This window comes from Diabrotica virgifera, chromosome 5 (genome assembly GCF_917563875.1).
Source record: "Diabrotica virgifera virgifera chromosome 5, PGI_DIABVI_V3a".
Lineage (NCBI taxonomy): Eukaryota > Metazoa > Arthropoda > Insecta > Coleoptera > Chrysomelidae > Diabrotica > Diabrotica virgifera.
The window spans coordinates 183,265,333-183,289,932 of record NC_065447.1 but is presented as its reverse complement, the minus strand read 5'-3'; the positions used below and the strand labels follow the sequence as shown (position 1 = coordinate 183,289,932).

The 24,600-nt window shown below is 33.0% G+C and overlaps 1 protein-coding gene across 1 annotated transcript in view; it reads left to right on the top strand.

The window, feature by feature from the left end:
* The first annotated feature begins 16,835 nt into the window (after positions 1–16,835).
* LOC126885542 (uncharacterized) overlaps positions 16,836–24,600 on the top strand; it is a 56,456-nt gene continuing 48,691 nt past the window's right edge. Inside the window, exon 1 of the mRNA XM_050652127.1 lies at positions 16,836–17,364. Coding sequence (XP_050508084.1) covers positions 16,836–17,364 — 529 coding nt within the window. The remainder of the gene's footprint in view (positions 17,365–24,600) is intronic.

The window sequence follows — 24,600 nt, the reverse complement described above, 5'->3', positions numbered from 1 at the left end:
ATGTGTATGTATATATAAATTGTGTAAAGGTATTCTAATTTAAAATAAATGTAAAACATATTTTAAGATGGGGAAAAAGGATTTATTTGGCGACCGTCATCGTGACCGTCATCTCTTCGGCAAAATAAATTTTGTACGTATGTATATTATGTGTATGTATATATTTAAATTGTATAGAAGTATTTAAATTTAAAATAAATGTAAAGCCTATTTTTGGATGGGGAAAATGTTTTTTTTTTGGCGACCGTCATCGCGACCGTCATCTCTTCGGCGAAATAAATTTTGTTCGTATATTTATTATGTGTATGTATATATAAATTGTTTAGAAGTATTTCAATTTCAAATAAATGTAAAATCTATTTTATGATGGGGAGAAGGGATTGATTTAGCGTCTGTCATCGCTTCGACGAAATAAATTTTGTACGTATATTATTATAATGTACCTACCTAAAATAATAGTACTATTATTGAAGTGAAAACTTCTTTAAGGACGTTGTGCACTTTTTATATGGGAAAAAGCATTAAATTCGAGACCGTCATTGCAACCGTCATCGCTTCGGCGAAATAAATGTTGTACGTATTATTGTGTTTCAATTTATCAATCAAAGATAGAATAAAAATTTTTATTGAAGTGAAAACTTCTTTAGGCACGTTGTGCACTTTTTGGATAGGGGAAAAAGCATTGAATTCGCGACCGTCATCGCGACCGTCATTGCGACCGTCATCGCTTATGCTATATATTATGTGTATGTATATATTAATTGTGTAGAGGTATTTAAATTTAAAATAAATGTAAAACATATTTTAAGATGGGGAAAAAGGATTTATTTCGCGACCGTCATCGCGACCGTCACCTCTTCGACTAAATATATTTTGTAGGTATATACATTATGTGTATGTATATAATATAAATTGTATAGAAGTATTTAAATTTAAAATAAATGTAAAACCTATTTTTGGATGGGGAAAAGGGATTTATTTGGCAACCTTCATCGCGACCGTCATTTCTTCGGCGAAATGAATTTTGTACGTATACATATGTATGTATAAATTGTATAGAAGTATTTAAATTTAAAATAAACGTAAAACCTATATTAAGAATGGGAAAAAGGATTTATTTGGCGACCGTCATCGCGACCGTCATTTCTTCGGCGAAATAAATTTTGTACGTATATGTATTATGTGTATGTGTATATAAATTTTGTAGAAGTATTTAAATTTAAAATAAATGTAATATCTATTTTAGGATGGGGAGAAAGGATTGATTTGCGACTGTCATCGCGACCGTCATCGCTTCGACGAAATAAATTTTGTAGGTATATTATTATAATGTACCTATAATAATAGTAATATTGTTGAAGTGAAAACTTCTTTAAAGACGTTGTGCACTTTATAGATGGAAAAAAGCATTGAATTCGCGACCGTCATTGCGACCGTCATCGCTTCGGCGAAATAAATTTTGTACGTATATGTATATATAATGTGTATGTATATATAAATAGTGTAGAAGGCACGCAACGCGTATATAATATTGGTATAACACCTATTTTTGGATGGGGATAAAGAATTGATTTCGTTTAGTCGAAATAAATTTTGTATGTAGGTATATATATTATCTACTTCTTCAGCCTGTTTGATCCACTCCTGGACAAAGGCCTCCCCATGAGTTCTCCATTATTCTCTGCTTTGTGCTATTTGGTGCCAGTTTCTCCCCATTTTTGCTTTGATGTCGTCTAGCCATCGTTTTTGTGGTCTTCCTCTACTACGACTGTGCTCGCGTGGTCTCCAGTGTACAATGTCTCTCGTCCATGTTTCGATGTTTTGTCGTGCCACGTGTTCTATTCAGGTCCGTTTCATTTGCATCTCAATTCTTCCAATTACATATTCCACTTTCGTCCTGCTTCGCACGTCCTCATTTTGTATATGATCTATCAGAGATACCCCTAACATAGCTCGTTTGATCGCCCTCTGTGTCTTTCTCATTGAGAAAAGGCATTGAATTCGCAACCGTCATCGCTACGGCGAGATATTAGTAATTTATATACTATAGGTTGAATTGAGTATATACAAGTTTGAACGAAGTTATAATGGTTGGAGGAGGAATAGAGTGTGTACCCGAAGGAGCTTGCGAAGCAAGCGCATAAGGGGCCACACGGTCCCTACTCCAATCATTATAAGTGATTAGTGTTTAAAGTATTTTTGAAGTGAAAACTTCTGTAGCGATTTTGTGCACTTTCTAGATAGGGAAAAAGCATTGAATTCGTGACCGTCATCGCTTCGCCGAAATAAATTATGTTTGGTCGAAGCGAAGATCGGTGGGATATGAGCATTTTATCAATGAAATTCGATATTTTTAAGATATTCCAGAAGCCGCTACAGATAAAATGTTTTAACAATCTATTAATCATTCAGAATTAGTCGACGAATATCAGTACAGTTAAAATAATTAAGACGATAACCGGACAATAATGATTTAATGAGTGAAATTTTAATTTTTTTTATTTTAATGACAAAAAAAGCAAGCCCATTAGCAGAACCCAATTAAGAATTATTTTGCACACCATATTTGAAACATTATTTGGTTGAAAAATCTTATTTTTGTTGGCAAAAAAATATATTAATTTGTTTGGACTAAATTACAGTTGTGATTATCTTAAAAAGGATATGTTACTAGCAACATTCACACAGTGTTGCCAAACTGAATTTTGTTATTTTGAGTGGAAATTTTCCCAGCGATCTCCGAGGGTACAATACGTTTATGTATTATGTGTATGTATATATAAATATTATTATATAGGATGCACCCAATGGGTATATAATGTAGGTATATCACTTCTTTTTGGATGGGGAAAAAGCATTGAACTCGCGATCGTTATCGACACGGCAGATATGAGTAATTTATATACTATAGGTTGTATTGCGTATAAGTTCGACCGAAGTTATAATGGTTGGAGGAGGGATAGAGTGTGTACCCGAAGGGGCTGGCTTCGTAAGAAGTTTTCACTTCTGTCGGCACTCCCACCAGTGCCCTAATTTTTTTTTCGGAGGTCCAGTGCTCTTTTGCTTCGACTATTCCTGTCGTAGTCATTTTAATACTCTCTAACTTACTGTGCTTTGCGTCCGTTTAGATTGAAATTTATGTATCATGTTAAACTTTTGTTATCAGTCTTCCTTTTTCTTACGACAATTCATTATTTGCGCTTTGGCTAGTCCTTTGTATTGAAAAACTTTTTGTATTTTGCTCTATTTTCTATTTTTCGTTCTAGGTGTTTGCTCATACTACCAATGTCTTATTTAGTTTTGAATTTGGTATCCAATTGTTTCTGATGTTGCCCTAGAAGGCACATTTTATATAGTTTTAATGTTCTTTACTATTATTGAATGGTTTAATTTCAAATTTTTTGTTCAGTTTTTTTCTGTATGTATTATTTTCTTACGCTTTCTTTTTCTATGCTCTTTAAATTGTGTCTTTTTTCTGGTAGTTTCTCCATTTCATATTAATCTTTTGATTTTTGTGGTTTTACTATTCCAAATGTAGTTTTGTTCTTTAATAAGTAATGATCACTGCGACATGTGACTCCTCTTTATACTCGTACATCTTGAAAAATATTGTTTGTCTTTTGTCTGATGATTATACATATATATTATCGTCTATGATATATTGCAGATCACGTATATTAGGCTATTGATTATGTTCCAAATAAGAGAGCTAAAAGGAACTACAACGTTAAGAGTTGAAAAACATTATCTTTGTAGTTGAAAAATCCGCGGAGTGCTGCCATTTAAATGGGTGTGTTTTTGAGAAAGGTGTGAATTAGTCCCGAGGCACAAGGTGAATTAGGGTGAGTTCTATGTACTTTTGGTACATACACGTCTACAGGAAAATTCTTCCAGGTTAAATTTGCTATCGAAATATCACATTTTAAAGTCAAAACATATTTTTTTTACAAAAATATATTCAAAACTAAAGCAAGAAAAACAACACGAAAGAAAGCAATTTTATTTTTTGCACCACAACTTTTTTCCAGAGGAATATAGGTATAGGCATTGCTTCAACGAAAAATAACTTCCATTCTTTCTCTTTAATATGAAGTTTGGCAAAACGCTCTAGGATTTACAGTTTCCGAATTAAGATTTTACAAAATTCGCCGCTTGCAGCATTTTTGGGCCATTTTCTCCATTATTTCGCAAACATTGTTTTTGCTGTAACTTTTACATACGCATCTCTAGGTATAAATGGTACATTTAGTATAAAGAGAAGCCCATTGCCTTTAAAATGGCCTATTGTAAAAGGTTGTACCGCTCTATTTAAGCAAGTTATGTTTTTAAAAATTTTATACCTTTAAGAGAAAACAGTAGCGATCAACAGGTAGCAAAAACGCATTCCAAGATTGCGGCTGTAATTTTGAATATCTTTTCGAGATATTTGGCACACGTATTCGCAATATAATACAGAATGGCGGTACAGAGCCCAATTTTAAAAATATATTAATATATGGAAATTACTCTGTTATTAAATACAATATTAAAAAAACGAGCCTGTACCGCCATTAAGAAGAAAAAAATACACTTTCTTCAAATAAACTTTTTTATCCGATGCCTAGATTTTGTGTCATTTTGGAACTACTAATGAAATAAAAAATTTTAGTTGTTCCAAAATGACACAAAATCTAGGCATCGGATAAAAAAATTTATTTGAAGAAAGTGTATTTTTTTGTTCTTCTTAATGGCGGTACAGGCTCGGTTTTTTAATATTGTATTTAATTACGGAGTAAATTCCACATATTAATATATTTTTCAAATTGGGCTCTGTACCGCCATTCTTTATTATATTACGAATACGTGTGCCATATATCTCGAAAAAATATTCGAAACTACAGCCGCAATCTTGGAACGCGTTTTCGCTACCTGTTCATCGCAACTGTTTCCTCTTAATGATTTTTGATGTTTTTAATGATTATTTTTAAATTTCTCATTATGACTTTTTTCTTGTACATTTAGGTTTATATATTGTGGAATAAAAAAAGCATGTTTTCTTTACTTTAAAATGGTGTATTGCAAAAAATTCTAGGACTATTTTTAAACAAGATATCCGTAGGATATTTAAAATAAGTAAAAAAAATTTAGTTTTTTTTTATTTTTTTCAATTAGGAGAATTAGTTGCATATTATAACATAGTTTTTCATTCCAAATAACTTTTCTTAATGATACTTTTCGATATTGTGAAATATAAAGGTACTTTGCTCTTGAGCGAAATTCATTTTTTTATATACCTCGTACACTATTGATAAAATTTGATATCTGAGTATTGGATCTCAGATTTCAGACTGTGCAGAGAATTTTATGAAGAATAAGATTTTTTCATAAAGTTGATAATAAAAAAGTTTTCCAAATGGTCCCACTTAGTGGGACTTATTGCATGTGTATATGTCGCATTTTGAAAAACATATTTTGTTTAAAACTAGTCCTAGAATTTTTTACGATACACTATTTTAAATTAAAAAAATTAGGCTTTCTTTTTTATTCTACAATGTATATACCTAAATACACAATAAAAAAAGTTATAATGAGAAAATTAAAACTAATCGTAAAATATTATATCAAAAATCATTAAAAGTATAAAACTTTGAATAACCATATTTTGCTTAAAAATAGTTGTAGAGCCTTCTACAATAGACCATTTTAAAGGCAATTTACTTTTCTTCCTAATAAATATAACATTGTATTTACCTAAAACTACGTAGAAAAAGTTTCAGAACAATGTTTGAGAAGTAACAAGGAAAATGGACCAAAATCGCTGTGAGTGGCGAAATTGGAAAAATCATATTTTGAAAACTGTAAAACATAAGGACTTCTATTAAACGTCATTTTAAAAAGGGAGGATGGTAGTTTTTTTCTGGAAAGCAATGCATATACCTATATTCCCGTGGAAAAAAGTTATGGGGCAAAAAACAAATATGCTATCTTTCGTGTTTTTTCTTGCTTTTCTTTTGAATATATTTTTGTGAAAAAAACATTTTTGACTTTAACATGTGATGTATCTATAGTAAATTTAACCTGGAACAATTTTCCTGTAAACGGGTTTGTATCAAAAGTGCACAGAACTCACCCTAATTCACCCATGTGCCTAGGGTCTAATTCTCCCCTTTCTCAAAAACGCAACCCTTTAAATGGTATCACTCCACGGTTTTTTCATATTTAGATGTTCATTGACTATATGAAACAATAAAACCCCGTTAACGTTGTGGTTCCTTTCTAAAATACATAATCAATAGCCTATATGCGGTGTCCACCTATACTACTGTGTATATCCCGGTGTTTTAAGGATCAATTTTCATTTCGTTTTGTTTATACAGGGTGGTTCATCTTATTCGCCTCGGTCTCTGTACGGAAAACCACTTGATATTTGAAAAAAATTTCTTCACAGAAATATACAGGGACTTTAATACTACAACCTAAAAATAATGTGAATTATACAGGGTGTTCCAAAAAAGAGTGGTATATCAAAGTTTTGTTTTTTCTTATGGAATGCCCTATATCTGATGACATTATTGAATTGACCTTAAAAAATAAGCTATACTTTCATAAGGGTTCCCTATACCTAAATACAGGGTGTTTTGATTTATTTCGATTTTTATAAAAATGTAAGGTTTTAGAAAAAAATTAATATCTACGAATCTAAGAAGCAGTAACAAATTCTTTGTTGGATAATAATAATAGACTATTTAGCATACTTAAAGAGATGCTTATTGCAGCAAAATTTCTTACAGGGTGGTCAAAATATGAGATTGTTCTATTAACAAATTCAAGCTGTCATAACTTACTTATTTTAAATGGAACACCCTATATCTTACTAGTGTCGAGTAGAAAATTTACTTGGCTTTCAATTCTTATTAAGGTTTCCTATACCTATCTCCCTTCATTTTTTAAATATTTAAAGATTTCCTAATTTGTAAGCTTTAAAAATTAGAATTACATAAGTACCTATGTCGTGTTTATGTACAACACATCACCAACACCAGCAAGATACTTAGACAAGATACTGTCATTAATAAAATTTTCATTGTTATCATGTAATCACACAGAGTGCTGTATTATTTTAGTTGATTTTGGCCTACATGTGAAATTGAATAATGTTTATTTTAAACTGCATACCCTATATTAGGTGCCGTATTCTGGAAGATATTTAAATTATATTTCATTCAGTATAAGTATTTTCCATATCTTAACCCAACGGTTATTAAGTAAATTTAAGAACGCCACTTTTTCTTGGAATCTTTAAATCGCAATTACAAACAATTAAATGCAATGGCTACTTTGACGAAAACGAGCCTATTGTACAAAAATATGTAAAAATGGGTATTTACAGAATAACATGGGAATTTATATTTACAGAATAACATGTGTCTTGAGAATGTTAACATGGAATTGAAGAGATTTTAAATATCTTCCATTATAAAGAATAGAATATCGAGTATGTCATTTAAAATAAGAACACTCGGTGTGATTAAATCATAAAAATGTGAATTTTATTAATGACACTATCTTGACTAAGATATTTAAGTGTATTGCCGGTATTGGTGATGTGTTGTACATAACCACGACATAGGTACTTTTGTAATTCTAATTTTTAAAGCTTACAAATTAGGAAATCTTTAAATATTTAAAAAATGAAGGGAGTTAGGTATATGAAACCCTAATAAGAATTGAAACCTAAGTAAATTTTCTACTCGATAGACTAGTAAGATACAGGGTGTTCTATTTAAAATAAGTAAGTTATTACAGCATGAATTTGTTAATAGAAAAATCTAATATTTTAACCACCCTGTAAAAAGATAGGTATGGGAAACCCTAGTACAAATTGAAAGCTAAGTAAATTTTCTACGCGATAGAGTGGTAAGATACAGGGTGTTCCATTTAAAATAAGTAAGTTATTACAGCTTGAATTTGTTAATAGAACAATCTCATATTTTGACCACCCTGTAAGAAATTTTGTTGCAATAAGCATCTGTCTAAGTATGCTCAATAGTCTGCTATTAAGATCCAAGAAAGAATCTGTTACTGCTTCTTAGATTCGTAGATATTTATTTTTCTCTAAAACCTTACATTTTTATAAAAATTGAAATAAAACAAAACACCCTGTATTTAGGTATAGGGAACCCTTATGAAAGTATAGCTTATTTTTTAAGGTCAATTCAATAATGTCATCAGATATAGGGCATTCTATAAGAAAAAATATAACTTTGATATACCACTCGTTTTTGGAACACCCTGTATAATTCACATTATTTTTAGGTTGTAGTATTAAAAGCCCTGTATATTTCTGTGAAGAATTTTTTTAAAATATCAAGTGGTTTTCCGTACAGAGACCGAGGAGGATAAGATGAACCACCCTGTATAGAGCTATTAGTCTGATACCATTATCATTCAGTGTCCTCATTCAATTCAACTATGAATATATTGGGTTGTTTTATACCTGTCCTATAGGTGTCCTATATATATTCATAGATTTCAAATAAGCATTTGATAGAGTATGAAGGGCTAGACTGTGAACAGCGATGCAGGAATTTGGCTGCCCCAAAAAACTAGTCCGTTTAATATTGATGTGTATGGAACGGTTACGATGTAAGGTTAGAGTTGGAAAACAAAACTTGGAGACGTTCGAAATAAACAATGGTCTAAAACAGGGATATACACTTTCACCACAACTCTTGAAATTAGCTCTGGATCACATAATTAGAAGTGTAAGAATCGAGAAACTGTATACAGTATTTCATCAAGAAGGACCAAACTATTTAATAAGAAACACTAGATTAAGGATGAAAGAGACTTTCTTCACGTTCGAGAAGGAGCAGGGAAGATGGGGCACTTAATAAATGAAAATAAAACGAAATATATGCGTATGAGCCGCAATAATCAAAGTAGAGACAGAATCAGTCAGAACATCACTATCGATGACTTAACCTTCCGTGACTAACATTGGGTCTGTGAGACGGACCACTTAGAGTTTTTACGATTATATCCAAATTGTTCGTTATGTATCTTCCTCCGCCATCAGTAGCTGCCTGATTCAGGTGCCTGTTTTTAGTGTAGAAGTTTGAGTCTTTAGTGTCAAGTAGTGATTATGCAATTATCGGCAATTTTATATAAAAATTTTTCTCAGAAACCGATGTTGGACGTGACATATTCGATGAAAAATATTTATATTAACGAAACAACATGCGAACAATTGCTGATAATTTAGTAACCCAATTGCTGGAAGTAAAAGGTGAAGATAGGTACAAAAATACGGCAGTGGAAAAATTGAGCCTGTTTTTCACAAATGAGATGTTGTATATTTGTTTTTATAACCCCCTCTGTGACTCAGTGGTAAGAGCGCCAATCTTTGGATCGAAACGTCCGAATGGTCGTGAGTTCGAATCTCACCAGGGTCAGAAATTTTTCGATTATAATAAAATTAATAAATGAAAATAGTTTTTGTCCTTGTGGGATCGGTACTCACCGGAGGGACCGCAGACGTTCGGATACAATTAGCGTCTCTTTGCAAAGACAATGACGTCGACTTTGCAAAGTAACAAGACACTTACTCAACACACACACACACTACACATGACACTCGGTACCTAACTGCAAAAATACACCGTACCTACCATGCCAATGGCCATTAGGTGTCAATGCATCAGCTAAATTAAAAAAAAAATGTTTTTATTTTCTTTGGTATTTTGCTTATGTTTAAGAGGCTTAATAAATTAAAAAGAAGTATCCATCTTGTTTAATTTCACTACTTTAAGGAGTAAACAAAACCCTACACTTGAAAGTGTGTCAATTCAAACATTTTTTTTATGTCGGTCTCTGAGACGGATGTTAGCTTTAATGTTCAGAAAACCTATGTTGGTTGCAGAAGGTTAAATTTTGGCGGTGTTACAGAATTTAAGTATCTTGAAACAACAATAACTGAAGACAACAAAGGATCACAAGGAATGAAAAATAGGATACAAGGCGGTAACAGATGTCTTTATGCCCTTCAAAACCTCATAAAATCGAAACAACTAACAAGACGTACAAATATACAAGTATTCGAATCAATCATACGAGCCGTAGTAATGCAAGGAAGCGAAAGCTGGGCGAGAACAAAGGCAAACGAAGAGAGACTACGGGTTTGAGAAAGAAAAATCGTAAGAAAAGTCTTTGGGCCTGTGCTTTGTAACAAGGAAGAAGAAGAATTTCTGTTGGAGTGAATGTACAGAGAGTGATAAACTCCAACAGATGCAGGAAAAAGAAGATCTAATGTAACAAGAAAGAAGAAGAATTTCTGTTGGAGTGAAAGCACAGAGAGTGGTAAACTCCAACAGATGTAGGAAATATACTACTTTGCAGTAGTACTACAGTGGTATGGAAAGATGCAAAGACAAAGAGTATAGAATTGCTATACAAATGCAGATGAAAAATTATGAATAGATAGATGTAACTTGAATGGCTAGCTAAATATGCAAGAGAATGGCCACTTGACACTCAAGGAAGGATTCGGCCAATTTGCACGCCTATTTTTTTGCCAGACAAAGGAACTAAAGGACTAAAGGACTAAAGGAAATGACAATAATGGCTAGAAAAGGAGCTATTAAGATAATGTTCAGAAAATAGATAGAGTAAATATAATAATATAATGAAAATAGACTAAATTTTTGGGCGCCAGAAGAAGGTTAACTAGGTTAACACTCTTCCAGGTATTCTACGCTGCTATAGAGTATATTAAATTTGTAGTACAAGTATATTAAATGTATAAATATAAAGGAGTAATAAGAAAAAATATTCACAATAAATGTATATTTATTAAATATAACTACTAGATTTTCACAATCTCCGAGTTAAAACAAGTGACTAGTATGTGACTCTAACATGACAAGAAATGATAGATACTAGTGAAAGTCATTTACAGAATTACCGTACAAATATACTCTAAGAATAATCTTAATGAGGTTAGAAAATCAAAAAGGGGTACCTCTAATATAGAAAGTACAACTCACCTAGGTTAGTAGAACCTTCACCAAATAATAATTGTACGTTTATTACACGTACACCTTATATACGTACACCTATATACTACCTGATACTATAAATACAATACAAAAATAACTCAATGTGAGTTGGGCAGGCACAAGCCTTTACCTCATAAATAAACCTACGGTTGGATACGACAGATCCTTTCTCTAACTCGTGGTTTATAATACTTATGTAAGAAGTGAAACCGAACTCTATTCTGAAGGAATAGAGCCCAGAGGTTAATTTGAATTTAATAAATTAAAGTTAAATAAAGTGAATAATTGAAATTTTTACTAATATTTGAAGTTAATTTGAAGAATTTAATTTAAAAATATATTAAAATAATGAAATAAGTTTAAATAGTTATAATAAAAGGGAAACAAGCATAAGAATAATAAAATTAAGAGTACTGACAACTATTGTAGGGGAAAATATCTGAGCTCAGAGATTTTTACCTGGGAGATTACGTAGTTTTGGGGAACGCTATCAATTAAATATTATGTTGTTCTAAAATTCAATGAAAATATGAACGAGGAAAAAATTTGTGTGCGATTAAATTATAAAAATTGTATAGGAATACTAAACGTCCTGAATATCACAAAAAAAACAGTCTGTCTTTAATAATAGCGCATCAAATGTCCCCAAACAAACCCCTTTTACACAATCTTCGAGAAGTGTTCCTTGCTGTGTATTCCCTAAGTTGACATAGGTGTAGTAAGCACAAGGGGTGCTAACTCCTTGCTGCTGTCAGGCTGGAGATATAGGAAACCAGGTGAAAGAAAAAACCAGCTGGAGGTACAGAAGAAAAAAAAACTGGAGATATCCAGGCTTGTCTCCTGGTGACTGTCTCTCTGGAAGTGGTCGATCCTTGATGGTGTTAGGGTTTCTTTAAGATTTCATAGTAGTGGCACAGTGGCACAGATAAACACAGTATGGTGTTACTACCAATCTACCAATGTCAAAAAAAAAGAAGCAAGAGAAACGAGGAGGTGTTTTTATCCCTATGGGAATAAGAAGAAATAGGTCATTAAGTCCAAAAACTTGAATGATTAGACAGCTTGACTCTTTATCAAGTTGTTATCAGATGACCTTGGTCAAATAACACATGTAATTTTCAATTTGAATACAAGATATAATTACTGTAAAATAATATTTTATTATAATATATACACAGGTATACAGGCATTTTATATAAGGATGAAATAATATGACTATGCAATGGATACTTATTCGATTATTTTTCAAAAGATAGGAGATCTGAAGACATGAAAGGAATATAAAAAAATTGGGTTTAATGAGCTCTATTTTTCCAACTAAAAGCAAAAAGAATATACAATTTTCTCTAGATGCGTTTGATCACACCATGAAAATAACCTACATACAGTCTAATCAACAAATTAATTAAGAAAATTCAATATGAAGTTTGTTTTACAAAATGGCCGAATAATAATTTAACAAGAATATTTATATTACCGGGATCAATATCTAGTAGATCGGCACCAAACTTCTTCACCCTTGTTCTGTGTATCCTATAATGCTGGATGATGTAAATGTAATTTTTTTTATTCTAATTTTGAACTTGGAATTGTAGGTAAAAATATGATGGGAGGGATTCGTTGATCCCGCCACGTTTGACCTACTTCCAAAGACACAATGACCACTCTCGACAGCCAGCAACAATCCGTCCAATGATTACTCCCCTCTATCATTAACTCGCTGTCAAAGCAAGAACCCAATGTTGCCACACTTAATTGTGACGTCAGCAAGCATTTAAGAATTATATGATTGTTTTACATATTTTAATTAACATTGAAAGAAATGATTCTAAAATTAATTAAATCATATTTTCCTATCAATAATTGATTCAATAAGGGGCGGAACGTCACAGCTTGATGAAGCAGTAGGACAAAATAGGATAAAAACCGGATATTCACAAAAAACCGTCCGAAAACCTGTCATTTTTAAATGAAAATGGCCAATTTTCAATTACGCATAACTCAAAAAGTATTGAGTTCTCAAAAAAAGTGTAGGTCAATTTTTACTTAAAAATAGGTTCTCTAGCCACTTTCATGCTTATTTTGACCAACAACTTTTCCACCCCCTTGAAGGGGTGGGAATTGCCCCAAGATAAAAACTACATGTATCATAATGATACATGTAGTGAAATCATAATTATTTAGTTGCGTTCGCGGGTACAGTGGCAAATTGTCGCCGACAATTTCTAACCTCACTTAATATAAGTAATACCGTTAATAGATAAATATACACGGTATATTTACTTTTCATTAATATTAATAACTAATTATTAAATTATACTAGGTAAATATACCTTGTATATTATGTATCTACTAACGATATTATTTATATCATTTTAAAGTGCGCATGCGTTTGCTGCTAATTTGTAGCCGACTAGTCGCCGACAGGCACCCGCGAACGCACTTATTATAGTATAAGGATAGAAAAACCAATTAGTAGATCTGTTGATATAATCTCAACCATATTTTAAACCCAAACGACCTATAAAATTATTACAATGTAAAATCGATGAAGCACTGAAAACAAGCAAATTATTGTTATTACTTTTGTCACCTCTAACGTGTCTACTTTCCAAGGATAAAAGCCAATATCACACCCTATTAACTTTTATGTCGAGTTTTCATCTTCATTAACCCACTCGACGACTGCAATCATAACAATCGAGCATCAAAACAAAATGGCCTTTGAAGACAAAATGGTTGTCATTATGGGAGATTGTGGAGGTGATAGTTACGAGAAATATGTCGTTATTTGATGTCTTTATTAACGATTATTGCTGATTTTATCAAAATTGGTTTCGACGAATTGACATTTATGTTAATTATTAACGAAATTGTACTAAATCTAATTGTTTGTCTGAGATAAAGAAATGAGTAATGATTTACAGGTAAAGCGGATTGCGAATAAGAACCAACCACAGAGTAAACAGTAAAATAAAAAGATGATTTAGTAAAAAACATTACTACATAATATCTGTATTTTGGGTGATATTTCCAGTAATAATAATTTGAACTGAAGTCATCACTGAGAGACTGATAAAAATAAACCTAACAATTCGGGGATATAAATTAACAATTATAAAAGTATATGCAGTAAATTATGATCCGTTTGTCAGAGTGAAAGACAATAAATTTCAAAAATGAATATCCATTTTCAATTTCGTTGCAACACGAAACTACAGCCGCATCATTATTCCAGTTCAATCAGAGAGTGCAGCAAGCACCTCTACCGGTTTCGAAACTTATTAGTCTCTCATCAGGAGGCACATATGCTGCTCTCTTCGACCCAACTAGGACAAACCCCGGCGTGCAGTAACGGATTGCAACGAACGAAATTGCAGGGATGCCCTAGCGGCAACTGCTATCAAAAAACTAACTTTTCAATCTAATAGCACATAAAACAACGTCCAAAAATGCTATTCTACATACTACCAGAATGAAAACAATGGGAACCTTCTCTGGTAACACCTCCGAGGCTTCTACAATTTGCAAGCCATAACGGATGCTGAGACTAAGGATGATGAGGAAATTTTACAATTTATAATTCACGTCCCATCTGCTCAGAGCTGTAAAGTTCCAACGAGAATGGTTCCCTTCGTACTCCAATCGGAGTAAACATGCAAATCAAAAATGAATGTCCATTTTCAATTTCGTTGCAATACGAAACTACAGCCGCATCATTATTCCAATTCAATCAGATGAGAGACTGATAAGTTTCGAAACCGGTAGAGGTACTTGCTGCACTCTCTGATTGAACTGGAATAATAATGCGGCTATAGTTTCGTGTTGCAACGAAATTGAAAATGGATATTCGTTTTGATTTACATGTTTATTCCGATTGGAGTACGAAGGGAACCATTCTCATTGGAACTTTACCACGCTGAGCAGATGGGCGTGAATTTTAAATTGTATAATTCCCTCATCTTCTTTAGTCTCAGCATCCGTTATGGCTTGCAAATTGTAGAAGCCTCGGAAGTGTTATCAGAGAAAGTTCCCATTGTTTTTAGTCCAGTAGGATGTTAAATAACATTTTTGGATGTTGTTTTATGTGCTATTAGATTGAAAATTTTGTTTTTTACTTTATCGTACTACATACATAGTATGAGTATAATAGATAAAGTTATAGGATCGTACAAAAAAAATTTTTTCAGATTTCACTATTTTTCGACGTTTTGAGTCCCCTGAGTCTAAAAAGCAAATAAAAAAACATGTCGGGAGTATTTACGTACGTATGTACAAACGTACGTATGTCGCCACCGCCCAGCAAAAACTACTGGACCGATTTCGATGAAACTCGGTATGAGTAAGTTTAAGAGAATTTTGTCGAGAAACTAAGCTTTTAAAAAAACACTCTCAAGGGGGGGCCGAAATAGGGGGGTTATTTGGGGCCCATTTTTGCAAATTTTGACCGAAACGAATGAAATTTAACTTAAAGTTAGCTCATCGATAGGTAAATAGAAATACGGAATATGAAATTTCCAAATCCAAAATGGCGGCCAGCATGGCTGACCGCCCATCCGACACATTTCCCTACCAATCTAAAAACTTGTTTAAGATAAATTTAATTTAAAAAAATATTTTTATAACCTAAAGATGGGGCTATAACAAGAATATTATCGTTTTTCAGAAAAAGTTGTGGGTTGCCTATATTTAAGGAGCCAAATTTGACATAACTTTGAACTAGATTTTCTCAAAAATGGCTCTAAGGAATTTGTTTATTTTTTGACATATTTTTGATATCCTGTCTGTAAATTGAATAACATTAGTCAGATTTCTTGAATCCCATCTCTAATTGAATTGGTAAGACGTGTTTATGAGTGCTCGTAACTTTTATCAAGTTTTGTGATTATTACGGCTATAATTAAAACATAGGCGTAACCAGGATGATCCTAAGGGGGGGGTTACAACTACCTGAAAGGGGGGGGTTACAACTACTGGAAGGTCTCGGAGGGCTATGGTGTTAAGCGTATAGAGCTCAAAGCACATCCCAATGGGGGGGGGGTTACAACCCCCAAAACCCCCCCCTGGTTACGCCTATGAATTAAAAAGCTTTTAAAGCGCCAAAGAAACCATAAACTGACAAAGTGAAATTGTGCAGAAAGTGAGTCAAGAAAACAAGCAGAATAATTTGTAAGTACAATTTCTTATATTTACATTTATTGAATAGAACAAAAATATCGCTTGCAAATTAAAGAACTATAAAAACCAGAAACTAATTAGTTCTGATAAGGTGACTTGATTTTGAGCCATCGAGGCGGGCTCGCCACTTTTTCGCAAACCAAACTGTTACAAAATAACGATTGGACTATTAAGTAACGGGAGTGAATATAAGTAAGTGAAAAAAATCTGTATGTGTACAATTTCTTATATTTATTGGGAAAGAACAAAAATATCGTATGCAAATTAACGAACTATAAATAACAGTAACTATTTAGGTTTGATAAGGTGAAGAGCCTCCGCGCTTTTGAGGCGGGCTCGGCACTTTTTCGCAAACCGAACAGTGACAAAACACCGATTGGACTATTAAGTAACGGGAGTGAGTAATACATGCACGCTGCGCCACAAAAAATGGCTTCGAATTTGTTAACACCGGTAAAAATAATGGATAGATACAAAGTGGATTCGGACGACGACACATCAGAAGACCATAGAAAGAGGAACAGAGAAGAAGAGGAAGAATTGTTCCAAAAAAGTAAAAAAGTGTCTAGATCGCCTAACAAAACCCGTAACGAAGATAATAAGCTCGATCAAATTATTAAAATGATGCATGACTTAACCACAGAAACAAAAAATTTAACAACGGAAGTAAAAGAGATAAAGAATGAACAGAGAAAGTACTGGGAGGAATTAAACGACCTGAAAACAGAATTGGAGAAAGTTAAACAAGAAAACCAAACTAAACACAAGGAGAAGGAAGAAATGAAAAAAGAACTAAACTATATGAAAATACGTGTACAAAGACTAGAAAAGGAAAGGAAAGTAAATAATGTTGTAATACAAGGCTTGCCAATAGATACAATCGATAGAAATGCACTGAAACAAACTGTAGGAAACTTCATGGAAAAAGAAATGAATATCAATGTTCAAATCGAAGAAGTTATCAAACTGGGAGAAAAAACATGTTTGGTCAAACTACAGAACAAGTTTGAAAAAGAAAAGATCATGCAAAATAAAGCTAAACTAAAACACATAAAAGGCAATAAAGTATATATAAATAATGACATAACAAAAGAAGAACTACAAACACAGAAAAAAATAAGACAAGTCGCAAATGAAGAAATTAATAAGGGTAAAAGTGTTACAATAAAATATAATAAATTAATAATAGATGGAAAAACACACAAATGGAATCAATACAGCAACCAGCTAGAAGAAGACCAGGGAAATCCAAAAAACTAACAGAAGATGAAAATACACAAACAAAAGCACAAATCACGACAGACAAGGCACAGAAAAAGGAATTGAGCAAGGACGAAAATAGAAATAGAGCAAAAACGAAAGATAAACATGAAATAGACATAAGAGAGAACATATTTATAGGTGCATGGAATGTAAGAACCCTACACGAAACCGGCAAATTGGAGCAGGTAAGCCAAGAGATTGATAAGTACAAATTAGACATTGTCGGACTAAGCGAAACAAGATGGAATGGTAGTGGATCAACCCGAGTAGGTGACCAACAGCTAATGATATATTCTGGGAATACGGATGTAAATGACAAACACGAAAAGGGAGTGGCAATACTGCTAGCCCAAAAGGGGAGAAAGGCTCTAGTAGAGTGGGAACCAGTGTCAGAAAGGATTATTTGGGCGAGACTGAAGGCAAGATATTATAACATAATAGTAATAAATGTATATGCTCCCACAAATAAAAACGACGAAAATGAGAAGGAAGAATTTTACGAGCAACTACAAACAACGTTTAATAAGATTAATAATAAATATAGAAGAGATATAAAAATAGTAATCGGAGACTTTAATGCAAAAATAGGAAATGATAATAAAGGACATGAACATGTGATGGGAAAGGAGGGAATCGGAGAGAGAAGCGACAATGGAAATCGATTAATCGAATTTTGTGAGCAAAATGAACTTTTAATAGGCGGAAGCATCTTTAAACATAAGCGGATACATAAGGAAACATGGAAATCACCGGGAGGGAGATACAAGAATCAAATAGACCACATAATAATTGAATATAAATGGAGAAGCTGGCTGCAAGATGTCAGGAGCTTAAGAGGTGCTGATGTGGGATCAGACCACATGCTAATCAAAGCGAGACTAAAAATGAAATTAGCCAGAGATAAAAACCAAAAAATCAGCAGAAGGAACAAGTACAACGTTGATGCCCTAAAACAAGAATGTATAAGAAATAAATTTAGTGAGAAACTGGCAATTAACCGAACAGTATCACAACAAACTGGAGAGTCAGTCGAAGAAACATGGAAATATTTTAAAGAAGTGATGATGAATACAGCAAAAGAAACAATCGGATTAAAAAGAAGACAAAATAAAAAATGGATTACCAAAGACACTCTACTACTGATAGAAGAAAGAAAAAAGATCAAAGAAGAAATTCTACAAAAGGAAGGATCGGAAGAAGAGAGGGCACTTGAAAGGAAATACAAGGCAAAAAACGCAGAAGTAAAAAAACAAGCCAGAAAAGATAAAAGAAACTATATAAATGAGATGCTAAATATATCAGAAGAAGCAGCGAAAGAAAACGACTTACGAACACAATATACAATCATACGAAACTTAACAGGAAAAGCACAACGAAATATACGAGAAGTAAAGGATAAACAAGGAAATAGAATAAAAAATGAGAAAGAAATAATACAAAGATGGAAGGAATACTTCGAAGAGATATATGCTAAGCATGAAATAACTCAAATCATAGAAGATGAAGTAGAATCACCAGAGCTAGAAGTGAATATTGGAGAAATTACAATGGAAGAAATTGGAAACACTCTAAAACTACTAAAAAATGGCAAAGCCGCAGGAATCGACAATATACCCATTGACATAATAAAAGCAGACACCGAGCAGTCAGTAGAGATGCTACATACACTTTTGAATAAAATATGGACGGACGAAGAATTGCCAAAGGAGTGGAAAGAGGGATTGATTATAAAAATACCCAAAAAAGGAGACCTGAGCAAATGCAACAATTGGCGTGCAATAACACTACTAAGTGCCACATCCAAAGTGCTGACCAAAATCATTTTGGAAAGATTGAAGCCGGAACTAGATAAAAAACTGAGAAACAACCAAGCAGGCTTCCGTTCCAACCATTCCACTATTGATCACATTTGCACCCTTAGAATTATCTTGGAACAAACAAATGAATGGAATAAAGATATAGATGTGAGTTTTATCGACTTCGAGAAGGCCTTTGACCGTGTAAATAGGGCACAGATGTGGAAAATCCTTAGATTATATGGGATACCACAAAAAATCATAAACTTTATTAAACTCTTCTACGAAGGATACAAAGCCAAACTAGAACATTCAGGTGAAGTAACAGAAGAGATATCCATAGAAAGTGGAGTCAAACAGGGTTGTGTACTATCCCCTACCCTATTTCTTATTATGATAGATTGGGTAATGAGGAAAGTAATCGACGATCGAACAGGCATCAGGTGGAACCTTTTCAAACAGCTAGAAGATCTCGAATTTGCAGATGACATCTGCCTTATAACTGAACACCGAAATCATATGCAAGCAAAAATTGACAAATTGGCACAGTACTCCGACACGATCGGACTTCGAATAAACACAGAAAAAACTAAACTTCTAAAAAATAATAACCATCCAAATAATAAAATAATGATAAACGGTAAAGAAGTAGAAGAGGTAGACAAGTTCACATATCTGGGATCTGTCATGGAAAGGAGCGGGGGGTGTAAAAAGGATATACAGACGAGAATAACAAAGGCGCAACACGCATTCAACGCTTTAAATAAAATTTGGCAAACAAACGAAATATCGGAAACAACAAAAATTAAATCTTTAACAGTTGCATTAAAAGTATACTGCTCTATGGAGCAGAAACATGGAAACAGGACGAAAATACAACTAAAAAACTACAAACATTTGTAAACAAATCTCTAAGAAAAATCCTAAAAATATGCTGGCCAAATAAAATAACTAATACAGAACTATGGGAAAGGACAAAGCAAACTAACGTATCTACTACAGTCAAGGAAAAAAAATGGAAATGGATCGGCCACACTTTAAGGAAAGACCAAAGCAGCATAGCAAGACAAGCACTTGAATACAAACCAGAGGGAAAAAGAAAGAGGGGCAGACCAGACAACAGCTGGAAAAGAACAACAACGAGAGAACACGAAAAAATTGGACTAAGATGGGGCGAAGTCAAAAAGAGAGCAAAAGATAGAAGAGAGTGGAGGGAATTAGTTCACAATTTATCCAGAGAATAAAAACAAAAGAAGATGCGCTGTCCCAGCCAGACAGCAATCTTACACTTTTGGCCAAGAAACGCATAAGCGCCCAATACTCCACAAGGAGGGATGGAACGAGAGAGAGAGAGAGAGTCAGATTTCTTAACTCCTCATAGGGGGGAGTTATGATTTTTTATAAAAAAATATTCGAGTGCCCGTAACTTCCTCTGTAATGGAAACTAAAATTTGAAATTTAGCAGACATATATAGTACTTTATTGTCTATTATAACAATAAATTTTACCCACAATATGGTTTCCGGTTGAACCGGAAGTGAAAAAAAATCTTAATCCCTTTAGATACGTCCTGTATGTTTTTACAAATTTTGAAAGAATGCTAAATTACCTTTGTAATGATATAAAACTCTTTGCTGTAACTCAAAAACTCGAAAAGTTACAGAAAATAGAAATTTTGCTAGAACCTTGTGTGTGTCCTCTCTCACGCGATCATAGCAGAGCATTATTATAGGGCAGTCAATGAGAGTATTTGGCTCCGAATTCCATCCTACTATATCGATGTACTTGATATTTTCACAGTAAGTAGGGAATAGCTCAAGAAACAAAATCTACCCCATATACTATGGAGCTTTTATCTTGGGGCAATTCCCACCCCTTCAAGGGGGTGGAAAAGTTGTTGGTCAAAATAAGCATGAAAGTGGCTAGAGAACCTATTTTTAAGTAAAAATTGATCTATACTTTTTTTGAGAACTCAATATTTTTGAGTTATGCGTAATTGAAAATTGGCCATTTTCATTTAAAAATTACAGGTTTTCGGACGGTTTTTTGTGAATATCCGGTTTTTATCCTATTTTGTCCTACTGCTTCATCAAGCTGTGACGTTCCGCCCCTTATTGAATCAATTATTGATAGGAAAATATGATTTAATTAATTTTAGAATCATTTCCTTTCAATGTTAATTAAAATATGTAAAACAATCATATAATTTTTAAATGCTTGCTGACGTCACAATTAAGTGTGGCAACATTGGGTTCTTGCTTTGACAGCGAGTTAATGATAGAGGGGAGTAATCATTGGACGGATTGTTGCTGGCTGTCGAGAGTGGTCATTGTGTCTTTGGAAGTAGGTCAAACGTGGCGGGATCAACGAATCCCTCCCATCATATTTTTACCCACAATTGCAAGTTCAAAATTAGAATAAAAAATATTACATTTACATCATCCAGCATTATAGGATACACAGAACAAGGGTGAAGAAGTTTGGTGTCGATCTACTAGATATTGATCCCGGTAATATAAATATTCTTGTTAAATTATTATTCGGCCATTTTGTAAAACAAATTTCATATTGAACTTTCTTAATTAATTTGTTGATTAGACTGTATGTAGGTTATTTTCATGGTGTGATCAAACGCATCTAGAGAAAATTGTATATTCTTTTTGCTTTTAGTTGGAAAAATAGAGCTCATTAAACCCAATTTTTTTATATTCCTTTCATGTCTTCAGATCTCCTATCTTTTGAAAGATAATCAAATAAGTATCCATTGCATAGTCATATTATTTCATCCTTATATAAAGTGCCTGTATACTTGTGTATATATTATAATAAAATATTACTTTCCAGTAATTATATCTTGTATTCAAATTGAAAATTACATGTGTTATTTGACCAAGGTCATCTGATAACAACTTGATAAAGAGTCGAGCTGTCTAGTCATTCAAGTTTTTGGACTTAATGACCTATTTCTTCTTATTCCCATAGGGATAAAAACACCTCCTCGTTTCTCTTGCTTCTTTTTTTTTTTGACATTGGTAGATTGGTAGTAACACCATACTGTGTTTATCTGTGCCACTGTGCCACTACTATGAAATCTTAAAGAAACCCTAACACCATCAAGGATCGACCACTTCCAGAGAGACAGTCACCAGGAGACAAGCCTGGATATCTCCAGTTTTTTTTTCTTCTGTACCTCCAGCTGGTTTTTTTTTCACCTGGTTTCCTATATCTCCAGCCTGACAGCAGGACGTTATCTCCTATATCTCCAGTGATATTCAGGACGTTTAGTATTCCTATACAATTTTTATAATTTAATCGCACACAAATTTTTTCCTCGTTCATATTTTCATTGTATTTTAGAACAACATAATATTTAATTGATAGCGTTCCCCAAAACTACGTAATCTCCCAGGTAAAAATCTCTGAGCTCAGATATTTTCCCCTACAATAGTTGTCAGTACTCTTAATTTTATTATTCTTATGCTTGTTTCCCTTTTATTATAACTATTTAAACTTATTTCATTATTTTAGTATATTTTTAAATTAAATTCTTCAAATTAACTTCAAATATTAGTAAAAATTTCAATTATTCACTTTATTTAACTTTAATTTATTAAATTCAAATTAACCTCTGGGCTCTATTCCTTCAGAATAGAGTTCGGTTTCACTTCTTACATAAGTATTATAAACCACGAGTTAGAGAAAGGATCTGTCGTATCCAACCGTAGGTTTATTTATGAGGTAAAGGCTTGTGCCTGCCCAACTCACATTGAGTTATTTTTGTATTGTATTTATAGTATCAGGTAGTATATAGGTGTACGTATTGTCATATTTCTATTTGATATGAAAATTAAATTTTGATAATTATAAACAAAATTCAATTTAATATAAAATATTTTCAATTTTCTCAACCACGGGCATATAAATTTAAAACAACCTGTATACAACAAATTGTTATATGTAATTTTAAGAAGTGATTAGAATAAGCGTACGAAACTCGGAACAATGTGCTTAGATAAACAAAGTGAATGACGCGTACCATTATCGTTCTTCTCGGAAGGTCGATCATTAGCCTATGCTAAATAAAACTCAGTGAAATAGATGATAGTTCATTATCGTTTTTCGCGGAAGGTTTCGATCATTAGCCTATGCTAAATAAGACTCATTTGAAAGAGAGAATAGGTCATTAAAATTTGTAAATAGTTAGAAAGTATTTTAGAATGGGAATTAAATATTTTCTTTTGAAATCCATTAAGCATATTTAGAAAGATTAAAAATTGGTTTTGAGGAATATTACGAATGAGAGTTGGTGGTGGAAGATTGATTTGTGAATCTGGAAGGGATATATAGAAAGTAGGGGAATGGATGACAAAGTGAGGGCAGAATGTTTTGAGCTGTCGAGAAGTGAAGTCGAGTAGTAGACGGTAGTCTTCGAGGAGTGAGAAAGCCGGTGTAGTTCCGTGAGTGTGGAGTATCTATCGTGGAACGAGAAGTAGGCCAGGTCGAGAGTAAAAGAACCTCCTTGAGCCCAGAGTGTCCCGGTAGCTGATAGCAGTTTCGAAAAAGGTAGAACACAGCATCACGACAAAAGCAGGAACGAGAGCTATTCGAGCTAGTTTTTCAAAGGAGAACATCACTGGAAGCCAGGACGAGGTTTGATCGCAGCCAAGGATAGCAGGAAAGGGTCTTGTGTGAGGACATTTTCAGTTCACCAGGAAAAGGTCAGTCTCATTTGTTTGGACATGAATGTATGGGTTTTCGTATTAAATTCCACATAAAAAAATTGAATAACATAATCAATAATATCAGAAAAGCTTCATCAAACTTAAATAGAGTTGTTCCTAATAACTCCTAATAGTTAAATGTTAATAAAAACTTTCAATTGAAAACCAAAAGGAAATAAGATTCCCATTTGTAAATGTTATGTTTAAGAATAATAAGAAATAGCAAATATTAAGCATTGATTGCCTTTTAAATAAAATAAAAAATATTTTGATTATAATTGTAACCCATATGTGTATTTTTTTTACTCTTTTCTTTTCTATCCCGATTAGGAACCATTAAGAAATATTTAGAAGCCACGGAAGTAAGTAATTAATTTATAATTCGCCCTGAGATTGAAAACATATTGATATGTGATCTGGTTAATTAATTAGATTAGTATTAATACATTGATTAAATTAAGTAACATATAAGGATATTATCTCATATCAATAATCAAGATCACATCAACTGTCGTCCAACGTGGAAAGCATTGTAAAGTATTTCTAGTGGCAAATTTGAAGGATAGAAAGAGTAAAGCCGGTATTTGAAAATTTATATGCGTGTGG